This window comes from Porites lutea, chromosome 2 (genome assembly GCF_958299795.1).
Source record: "Porites lutea chromosome 2, jaPorLute2.1, whole genome shotgun sequence".
Taxonomy (NCBI): domain Eukaryota; kingdom Metazoa; phylum Cnidaria; class Anthozoa; order Scleractinia; family Poritidae; genus Porites; species Porites lutea.
In genome coordinates this window covers 50,307,715-50,319,910 of record NC_133202.1, presented here as the reverse complement: position 1 = coordinate 50,319,910, position 12,196 = coordinate 50,307,715, and the positions used below count along the sequence as shown (strand labels likewise).

Here is a 12,196-nt window from a genome sequence, read left to right as displayed (position 1 = left end):
CTTATTGGAATTTGACGTTCAAACCCTTAAGCAAAGTTAGGAAAAATTTTTAACCGTGAAACTTTAAAAATTGAAATAACCTGTTTCACTCACTAAGTGCTTCATAAAAACATGAGCGACAATTTTTCTACAACTGACAATACGATGGCTAATGACGTTGAATCAGAAATTTCTTAAATTGGAATTTATACAAAGAAGGTAAAACTTACAGTTCCTTTAGCCAATTTTGTCCATGAAATATGCCATTCGGTAATATTTTGATTTTATTTGCAGACAAATACCTAGACAAGAAAATAGCCAGTTGAAAAATTGATATATTAACTAAACGTCCATTAATTAAGGGTCTGTTTACATGGAGCTGACGGGATCCCAGATAAATGTAGGTGACGCCACAGGTGGCAGGTCACCCCACCTATCATATAAATATGATCAGATTAAAGTGAGAGATTATATGGACAGGCGGGTTACCTCACATACCTTTTTTTTTGTATTTTATTGAATAGGGATGTTTATAACAATGTTTTTTTTTACAAGGAATTTACCCACGTTAATTCTAGTACTAGTTTAACTATAAATATGCGGCACCGAAGAAAGACGAAAAAGCTAATCCTTTTTGATCAAATAACTTTTAGGTTTAAACTCGAAGCTCTATATAGTGTAAAATAATTATAATTTACTTTTACCGGTATCACTTGTAATAATAACAATAATAATAATAATAATGATGATGAGGATAATAATAATAACAAGGTGCTTAAACACGCATTTTACAACGTATGGAAGTCTCAATGCTTTTTACAAAAGAATATTTACCTCATCTAACAATAAACACGGTTAAAAAGGTAAGTTTTTAATCTCTATTTAAAAGAGTCAACTAAGGAGCACTGTTTGATTGTAATGGGTAGGTCATTCAAAATCTTTGGTGCAATGATTGAGAAGGATCTGTCGCCATAGGTAACCGTTGTAGTCTTTGGAATAGATAGCAGATTAAAGCTGCTTGACCATAGTAAACGGTGAGGTGTGCAATTAATTAGCAGCTCATTTAAATAGATTGGAGCAAAGCCATGGAGGATTTTGTACGTGACCAACAGAATCTTAAAGTTAATTCTTTTATTCTAATGGGAGCCATTGCAAACTCTTTAAGATTGAAGTGAACTGCTCTAACAGTTAGCCTTGCGGCTGTATTTTGCAGCCGTTCTAGTTTCTCTAGCTCATAGGAGGGTAGTCCGTGAGGAATACTGTTGCAGTAATCCAGTTTTAAAGAAACAAATGAGTGGTCCCTAGAAGTAGTTTCACCGAGTCCAAATTTAAAATGACGCAAATTTTAGAACATTAATTTATTCATTAATCTGACCCCGTAAAGTTTCAAACCGGTGTCATTTTAGTCTAGAAATGTTTATAAGTTGAGTGAAATGCAGTCAAAAAGTACCTCGAAAGGGCTTACATAACACTAAAAAAAAGCTAGCAAAAAACTATTTTTTTCTCGGGCTGATAAATGTCAGGATTTTGCTTGGAATAGACAACAAAATTGATTTAAACATTGAACATTTGTAGCTTTTCAAGAATGAAATGGAGGGCAAGCTGAAATAGCCCAGAAGGGGGCCCAGAAATGTCAGTTTTTGTTTTTGCCCCTTTTGTTATATCGTGTAGTCTAAGCGAACGCACAAGTGTTGAGCATGTGTTCTTAAGGAATCATGTGAGAGTATTTGTTTTGATGACTTTCATAGGTAATGTAAACAAACGGCGATATCTCAAAATCTACTTATTGGAATTTGACGTTCAAACCCTTAAGTAAAGTTAGGAAAAATTTTTAACCGTGAAACTTTAAAAATTGAAATAACCTGTTTCACTCACTAAGTGCTTCATAAAAACATGAGCGACAATTTTTCTATAACTGACAATACGATGGCTACGTTGAATCATAAATTTCTTAAATTGGAATTTATACAAAGAAGGTAAAACTTACAGTTTCATTAGCCGATTTTGTCCATGAAATATGCCAGTCAGTAATATTTTGATTTTATTTGCAGACAAATACCTAGACAAGAAAATAGCCAGTTGAAAAATTGATATATTAACTAAACGTCCATTAATTAAGGGTCTGTTTACATGGAGCTGACGGGATCCCAGATAAATGTAGGTGACGCAACAAGTGGCAGGTCACCCCACCTATCATATAAATATGATCAGATTAAAGTGAGAGATTATATGGACAGGCGGGTTACCTCACATACCTTTTTTTTGTATTTTATTGAATAGGGATGTTTATAACAATGTTTTTTTTTACAAGGAATTTACCCACATTAATTCTAGTACTAGAATAACTATACACCTTCACTATATTCAAGAACGCAAGAAGCAGAAAAAATAATAAGAAGAAATAAAAATAAAATTATTTCACAAATTACAGACTATAATACTTACTAATACCAATTATCACCTATCACACTAAACGAATTAGCGAAAAAAGGGTACTAACGGAAACAAAAATTAAATGGTGTGACAAATCCAAGATTCTTTAAAGGCTATTTGTTTGATATTTAGAAGCTCGATACGCTTATGAAATCCGGCTGCCAGGATTATTATTTTGGACTTATTTCTTCCACAAGCGTCTTGAAAAGAGCACCTTCCTGTAGAAAAATGATGTCTGCTCTCTGTTTATTGATAAACAGAACTCTTCACAATCTTTTTTCACACGATCTAATTCCACGAACGTTAAGTGAAAAAATTTTACAATTTACATTTTCTTTGTTGCTCAGGACGAATTTTAGTCATCAAAACTGTACAAAACCTGGCAGCTGAAAATAATACACTTCATAATATGCAACACAGTAGTCATACCATCTAAGAAAACGTGACCAAAAACTGCTCACTAGCTCAGTACAAAACATAATAACTATTATTAGTAACAAGAACACGAAAATCGAACAAAACACTTAACGAAACCATTATAGGACTAGTAAATTTAGTTCAGGAACAGCGGTTTTTCATTTGCATAAATCATTCCCATTTACTAAGAAAAGGTTTGAAGAAGAGGGACATCAAGTCCCATCTTCTCCCGGAAATTTTCCAGTAGAATGACAGAAGAAGTAATGTTGCATTTTCGAATTTCGACTGCAATAATATTCCCTACTGAAATACCCTTCCTAGCTAGTCTTACAGAGGTAAATACTGTGAGGAAAATTCCAAATCATAGGAAGCTAAGGAAGACAGTATAATACTTACAGTCGTAAGAGGGACCGCAAATTCATGAACGTCTCATTGTGAAGCTCTTTAATCGCGTTGCCAGAAACATTTCTAAAGAATTAGAAAATGTTCATTATTAAGGGACCTCAGCAAAATAGCAAAAAATGATATATAAGTAAGAGTTCGAAAAACATGCTTACGGCCACTGCAACCAATAGATTTAGCCCAAGTAAGGGTATGTTGTAGACCCTAATCGTGGCAATGATTGCAAAATCAGAAAATAAATTTGTGACCCACAATATGAAATAGGGCAATACAGATCAGATTAGTAAACGATTCTGTCGCCGCATATCTGCATTACATTATTTCATATGTAAATACAGGAAAAATGTTCTGGGGCGCATTTATCAGTATGTCACGAGTGTGTATGATGTGTACATGTCTAGTTTTAAATTGCTTTGTTTTTATGGGTGTTTACTGTGCAAATAAACATTGTAACACATGAAATTATTTAAAAATCAAATTCAAGTTTATCAAAATAGAAAAAAAGAGACTTGTTTCGGAAATCTTAAGTGGATTACTTCCTTAGTTGAGTGATGGTGGAATTGCGAGCAGGTGTAATAAATCGGAGCATGCTTTAATACTTACAGTTCCTGCAAAGTACCGAGATTTTTGAAAATGTCTTTTGGTAAACGCTGCAGTCTATTATAGCCTAAATTCCTTTTAAAAAACAACAAACCAAAATGAGAAATAGAAAAATCACTAAAGGGCGATTAAAAACAACTGCCTAGTAAAAACATAAACCCGTTCCTTAATGATAGGTAAATTAATGAAATTAGAATCACAGAATAACATGAAGCTCCCAAACAATGTAATTAAAAGAACGCTTGAAATAAACTCTGAAAAAAAAAATATGGTCAGATTAAAATGAGAGATTATATGGACAGGCGGATTACTTCACCTACCTTGCTTTTTTTTTTTGCATGCATGCAATTAAAACTCATTTTCACAAGAAAGGTAGCTAAAGGTTGTATACTCGGCTCCTGCTTGGCCTCATTTTAAAAGTGAGGGTTTTTGGAAATCGGGAGTGGCCTATTGCTTTGTATTTTTTGGTGTTAACAGTGCAAATAAACATTGGAATAGATGAAATTATTTAAAAATCAAATTCAAGTTTATCAAAATACAAAAAAGAAACCTGTTTTGGAAATCTTAAGTGAATTACTTTCCCAGTTGAGTGCTGGTGGAATTGCGAGCAGGTGTAATAAATCGGAGGATAAGTGGAGCCAGTTTATAGCTTGCTCGATTTGATTCATTTCCACATGTACGCACTAACTTTCCCTTGGGAGATAGTAGGGATAGCAATTATCATTTGATTGGCGTTTTATCAGCTTCTCAGTCAATTAGAAACTCCCGTATTCCTGGCTGCGGACTATTCAAAATACCCAAGAATTGTGGCAGGCGGGACTTCAAATTGACTTGAATACCCACTTTTCTCGCGGCTCTGCCGCCAAAACAATACAGCACTTCCACGCTAATCCCGCCAGCTACGCAGGCTATAGATTTAGCACAAGTAAGGGAATGTTGCAGAACCTAATCGTGACAATAGTTGTTAAATCAGACGATAACCCACAATATGAAATGGGGCAATACAGATCATATGAAAACACGATTCTGTCGCCGCATATCTATATTTATATAATTTTATATGTAAATGAAGGGAAAATGTTCTGGGGTGTGTGTATTAGCAATGTCACGAGTGTACGTGATGTATATTTGTCTAGTTTAAAATTGTTTTGCATTTTTTTGGTGTTTACTGTGCAAAACATTGGACTACATGAAATTATTTAAAAATCAAATTCAAGTTTAACAAAATAGAAAAAAAGAGACTTGTTTTGGAAATCTTAAGTGGATTACTTCCTTAGTTGAGTGATGGTGGAATTGCGAGCAGGTGTAATAAATCGGAGCATGCTTTAATACTTACAGTTCCTGCAAAGTACCGAGATTTTTGAAAATGTCTTTTGGTAAACGCTGCAGTCTATTATAGCCTAAATTCCTTTTAAAAAACAACAAACCAAAATGAGAAATAGAAAAATCACTAAAGGGCGATTAAAAACAACTGCCTAGTAAAAACATAAACCCGTTCCTTAATGATAGGTAAATTAGTGAAATTAGAATCACAGAATAACATGAAGCTCCCAAACAATGTAATTAAAAGAACGCTTGAAATAAACTCTGAAAAAAAAAAATATGGTCAGATTAAAATGAGAGATTATATGGACAGGCGGGTTACCTCACCTACCTTGTTTTTTTGTATTTTATTGAATGGGGATGTTTTTGACAAAAAATTTGTCACAAGAAATTTAAACACACGAGTGTACGTGATGTATATTTGTCTAGTTTAAAATTGTTTTGCATTTTTTTGGTGTTTACTGTGCAAAACATTGGACTACATGAAATTATTTAAAAATCAAATTCAAGTTTATCAAAATAGAAAAAAAGAGACTTGTTTTGGAATTCTTAAGTGGATTACTTCCTTAGTTATGTCCTGGTGGGATTGCGAGCAGGTATAATAAATCGGAAGATGCTTTAATACTTACAGTTCCTCCAAAGTAGTCAGTTTTTTGAAAATGTCTTTTGGTAAACGCTGCAGTCTATTATAGCCTAAATTCCTTGTAAAAAACAACAAACCAAAATGAGGAATAGAAAAATCGCTAAAGGGCGATTAAAAACAACTGCCTAGTAAAAACATAAACCAGTCCTTACTGATAGGCAAATTAATAAAACTGGATACGCTGAATAACCTGCAGTTCCCAAACCATGTAATTAAAAGAGCGCATGAAATAAACTCGGTTAAAAAAAATATGATCAGATTAAAATGAGAGATTATATGGACAGGCGGGTTACCTCACCTACCTTGTTTTTTTGTATTTTATTGAATGGGGATGTTTTTGACAAAAAGTTTGTCACAAGAAATTTAAACACATAGGGTCGAATACTTAAAGGAAGTTTAACAAATCGCGGTTTAAGAATTCTTTGGTCCTCCAGATATCTTCATCAATGGGTTATTTTTAGAAGATAATGCTTTTCTAATCTACGCTTAATGCTTTCATGAAACTGGTCACGATAAATGATGTTTACGTTAAAGCGTTCGGCAAACTGAAAATGGCTTAGAACGCAGTTTTGTTAAACACTGGCTAAACTCCGTTTAAATAACTGTCCCATTAACTCTACTACAATAACTATACGCCTTAACTATACTCAAGAAAGAAAGAAGCAGAAAAAATAATAATGGTAATAAATAAAAATAAAATTATTTCACAAATTACATACTATAATACTTACTAATACCAATTACCACTTATCATACTAAACGAATTAGCTAAAAAAGGGTACTAACGGAAACAAAAATTAAATGGTGTGACAAATCAAAGATTCATTCAAAGGCTATTTGCTTGATATTTAGAACGAGCTCAATACGCTTAATATGAAATCCGGCTGCCAGGTTTAATGTTTTGGACATATTTCTTCAATAAGCGTCTTGAAAAGATCGGTTTCCCGTAGAAAAATGATGTCTGCTCTCTGTTTATTTAACGAAATAAACAGACCTTTTCTTTTTTCAAGCGATCTAATTCCACGAACATTAAGTAAAAGAATTTTAAAATTTCCATTTTCTTTTTTGCTTAAGACGAATTTAAAATGGAAAATAAGACACTTCATAATATGCGCAACAGTAGTCTAACCTTCTAAGAAAACTTAACCAAGAACGCGAAAATCGAACGGAACACTTATTATGATCTAGAAAGGTGTTAAGATTTAAATCTTACTTAAGACCCTTGGGACTTTGGACTTGTTGGTTTAAAACAATACAAAAGAACTGCTTATGAAGAATTATGGAGATGGAGGAGGGTGTTATCCCTCGAGGCCGTGGGCCGAGGCAGATAACCACCCTCCGAGATCTCCATAATTCTTAGTATGATACGAAAGCCGAATTCATTAATTCATTCAAAATAATTCCCAGCTGAAAAGCTAAAACATGCTTACCTGCCTCGATGTTAAATTTATCTTCGATAGTGTACGTTTAGGTTTGTCCAGCTCCGCAAATATTCTCCAAATAGCAGATGTCGCCCTCCGAGTTGTCTTCTTGCCGTTTTTGCTATGTTTTAGCGATTATTTAGCCTATTTCCAGCTGTAGTTCTTACTCTTGAAACGAGTGAAGTGTCCGCCATTTTAGTTTTCACAACGAAAACAACTCAACCTCGTCCCCAGGTCTTCTCGGTTAACGGTGCATTAACCTGTAGCGGGCTGCCTTTTTGACGTCATTTCCTCGTTAAACACAAAATTCTTCCAAATTTGGTCATCAATAACTGGTTATGGTGAATTATGCTTGTGTTTTTAGCCAATCAGAATTGAGGAAATATTTTGAATGAATAATAATGTGTTGTATTGTATTGTATTGTTGTCTTCTCGGTTACCGGTGCATTGACCTCCATGAAGGCTGCACTTTTGACGTCATCGGTTGATTAATCGCAAAATTCTTCTAAATTTGGTCATCTGTAGCTGGTTATGATGAATTATGCATGTGCTTTTAGGCAGTCAGAATAGGGGAGATATTTTCAATGAATAATAAAATTCAATAATTCTTTTACATCTTGCATGCTAAAATATCGGCAATTGACGGCGGAGTATACTCTCAAAACAACTTATCCTTAAACAGAAATTGCACTAGTAATAAACTTTTACGATGGGTCACTCAACCGTATTCTGATTGATAGACTCGTTATTTGACAAAAGATAATCTGGTAAATTGTAAGAAAAGCAGCTATCACCATTTACGATTTTTTTTTTCGAGATCCTTGTAATTAACAAAGTTGTAAAACGAAAGCTTTTCAAGAGTTCCTTCCTATTCATCCAAACACAATCTGCGTCCATGCAGGAAAGAAGCGTACTACTATCGGTCTTGGACGGGACTGTCCCTCTGTATCCTGTGATGTTGTCGATTCTTCAGAAGCGGTTTCCGGCTTCCCTATGCAATGAATTGCAAGGAACTTTATGTTTTAATGTTGCTCCAAGCTCTGCTAAAACATACTTTACAATTTGAACACAATCTTCAGTCGTTTCGTCTGAGTCTTCAGGGATATTATAGAAACGTAAGTTCTCACGTCTAGAATAATCCTATTGTTTAACCAGTCGTTGTTTAAGATCACTAACCTCCTTTTTTAGATTCAAATTCCCCTTTTCTGTACTGTCTAAACATGTTTGCAAAAACTGATTCTTCTCTTTCACCAACTTGACCTCTTCCCATACAGCATTTAATTACGAGTCCGTTGTTTTTATTAAATGCTCTTTAACTGACTTGACTCTCGCTTTTAAGTTCGTCTCTCAAAGCTTCTATTTCTTTATCAATTTTAGTGAATCCATTTTTTATTCTTTCCCCAATGCTTGACAATTTTTCTAGAATCTTCGAGCCATCATCTGTAACCGAAGAACTACACCCACATGGGCGCTTCTTCTCCTTCGCACTTGGTATTCTTCGAGTCGTAGGAATGCGGTTGATGAATCATAAGACAAACTTCTAATTCTCTTGCCAAAGAGCATAACCAGACACATTTCTATTACTTCACGACACCACTATCGCCATCGTTGTTTGACAAGCTTAAAAATAGGATCTCCCCACCATGATGGTTAGCCCCAGTCCCAGCTACCTCACCTACCTGGAGTCCCCCACCTTTATGTAAACAGGCACTTAGACAGGTTAAGGAAAGTAACAGAAGTAGGCAAAGACAAGCTAGGCACGCGACAAAACTCTTTCGGCTTAATCCGAAGAGCATATACCGAGCCACAATGGAAGGATGCAAGGAGAGAAGCAGTGGATAAGAGGTACTGTATCCAAGCAATTCCGCTCTGAGCAAGGAGGAAGGAGAAAAATGATATTTGGGGGATTCGTCTGCTAAGACCAAAGCAAGCAAGCAAGCTGCTGGAAGGTTATACTCAAAAGCCTATTATTCAGCCGTTTGTAAGAAACCGTGCGCGAGTTTGCATTAGCCCATGCTCGATATATTAAAATTCTAATGTGACTTCGAGGCTTTCTGGTCATATTTCTATATTTGGTCTGGTTTTCTTTGAGCTCGAGTCTTTTATGGGAATTGCGAGACAATGGAGTCATGAGAACTTTTCAGTTTGTCCATAAAGCCTCGGAGCCATCTTGGAATTTAATTATCAAGGGGCAGTCATAGAAAGAAATGAAAAAGAATAGGAAAGCATCCCTTGAGCACCAGTCACGGAGGAAAAAGAAAGAATTGATTGTGGCCTCGAAGAATTGGAGCAATATACGCGTAAAAACTCTCTGGAGATCCACGGCATTCCTAACTAGGAGAAGCATACACTAAAACGGATCGGAGAACGTAGTTTTAAAGCTAGGAGAGGCAATGGATGTGCCGATCTCGCCGGGAGACATCAAAATTTCTCACCAGCTCAATTCACAAAACAAACCAATTTATATTGTTCAATTCCTGACCCACAAGGTTAAATCCAGTCTTAAGAAAAGCGTACGGCGCTCAGGGATGCGTTGGTCTATGGAAGCATAATGGCGTTCTATCTGAATTTGCAAAAATTAGGGAAACCGGAAAGATGTGTCATGTTATGAGCATCGATGAGTAGGTTACCTGTATGGGTTGGTTTAATGTGCTTATGACTGAATTTATAGTAGCCTGCGTGACAGGCTACTATTTCTCCCCAATCCACATCCCCTTTTTGCTTCCTCCCTATCCTCTACCCCTTTCGACACCTGCTACGCAAGCTAAATTTATAGTTGTCAGTGGTCGCAAGGATGGAGTTGATCTTGTTTTGATCTATCGCTATGTAGTTATTTTCGTAGCACGATTTGGATTTTGCATCAAAAAAAAGTTTACCCTTGTAACTTAAATTGGAATGTTAACCGAAACAAGTAATAGAGAACATGCGCATAATGCTCTCTGATTAACCTGACCAGGAACTATATGTATAAAGATAGGTCATATCTTGGTAGTAAGTTGCCACAGGTAACTTTTTCAAAGAGAAATAAACATTGTAGTTTTAGGTTAATGGAACAAAACAAAACATCCGCTTGCTTTATCCAGGGTCGAACCCAGGGTTACAAAGTTCGATAAAGTTCCAATGTTTTAATCCAAGATGAAAGTTTAATATTCCAAGATGCTCTTGATACGGTTAAAAATTAATTGCAATGTGTTTCCAAGGTCTCAAAGTTAACATAGTTCCAATGATTATCCCTGATTCCAAGGTATAATAAGTTTACTAAGGTCCTGATCCGTGTCCCATCCAGAAGTCCAATCCATGTCGAAAGCGAGTCGTCGATCGACGAGGACAATATTTTCGCGATTTCACCGTCAATCGTCAAGGGTACGAGTTGAAATGTACGCGATTTAACCTCCCATCGTCAAGGTGTTTTCGATAAAAAAAAAAGAAGAAAACTGAACTCTAGCTGTGCTCGACAAAAACTGGCGAACTCCGAATAGAAAAATCTATCGGAAATCATGGCCCGCAACCAGACGCTACTAAAACCTTATGAAAAAGCTAGACCTAAACAAAAAAGAATCATGAAGGAAAGAAATAATTTGGCTTAGGTCGCCTTTCGTGACATGCCAGTATCTCGAAGGATTTCACTGGTTAGCAAGCCATCCTCAAACCACGAGCGAGTGGGAAAACTCAAGGGCAACAAATTTGACAAGGAACGTTCTGATTTCAACTTTCTTCAGAGGAAGCAAATCGATTAAAAATCGATACAGATTTTGTACAATCTGATTGGTCGGCTTGGAAGAAGAGATAATCGATAAAGATTTTAGGCAATCCTATTGGCTGGCTTTGCAATTTTGGGTACAACCGAACCGGATTTTTACAGTGGGAGTGCCAAAGGCATCCCACGGAACCAGCATTGCACAAATATACCGAAATCGGGATGTAAATATTGTATTAAAATATTTAAGAACTTTCGAGTCTGTAAGCTCTTTATCTTTTAAGGAACTTACTTTAAATCTTACCATTCTACTATGCCTCACAACTGGGCAGAGAGGACAGACTGTACACAAGATGGATGTCAGCTACATTCAAGAAATGGACGGCAGATACCGAATAACTATATGTGATAAACTGAAGCAGACTAACCTGGAAGACATTTAGAACCCATTGATTTATTTGCTTATCCAAACTATAAGAAAATCTTTGTGGTTCAACATCTAAAGGAATATTTACATCGCACAGAACAGTTGCGTAAGGGACACTCGAAGTTACTGTTAAGCTGTTTCAAACCATTCAAACCTGTATCCAAAGATACCATTTCCAGGTAGATTAAGCAAATCTTAAAAGAAGCTGGTATTGACATTAAGAAGCACTCAGCTCATAGGAGCAAAGCAGCATCCACATCCAGTTGCAAGGCTAAAGGTTTAAACCTAACAGAGATTATGAAAAGTGCAGGAGGTCTAATTCGAGCACTTTCGCCAGATTTTATGATAAACCTGTTGCTGCCGCTCAATTAGATTTTGGCTCAGTATTGTTCAATTAGGACACAGTGTTGTCTTTGTTCATCTTGTTCTGCGAATAAAACTGTTGATATTGGAAGGATAGTTCGTTCTACAGGACTTTGAAATCTCATGTGACTCGGTAGTGACGTAGACTGATGACAAGGTAGAATTAGAAAATATAACGAGACTTACCTGTAAGTTGAAGTTTGAGTACGATTCTATCTTGTCATCAGTCCGGAATGTGACTTTTGGGCTTTCGGTCGTATTTCTATATTTGGTTTGGTTTTGTTTGAGCTCAAGTCTCTTATGGGAATTGCGAGACTATGGAGTCGTGAAAAAATTGCAATTAGTCCTTAAAGCCTCGGAGTCATCTTGGAATTTTAATATGTCGAACTTGGGCTAATAATTATCAAGGGGCAGTCAAAGTAGAGACGAACAGAAAACCCCCCTTTAAGCGCCAGGTTTTCATTAGACATGTTGTAGCTGTTAGCCTTTAG

The 12,196-nt window shown here is 35.9% G+C and overlaps 1 protein-coding gene across 1 annotated transcript in view; it reads right to left on the bottom strand.

Moving 5' to 3' along the window:
• LOC140926362 (uncharacterized) overlaps positions 1–11,354 on the bottom strand; it is a 28,142-nt gene extending 16,788 nt beyond the window's left edge. Inside the window, exon 1 of the mRNA XM_073376114.1 lies at positions 11,344–11,354. Within this exon, the coding sequence (XP_073232215.1) occupies positions 11,344–11,354 (11 nt within the window). The remainder of the gene's footprint in view (positions 1–11,343) is intronic.
• Positions 11,355–12,196: the final 842 nt, after the last annotated feature.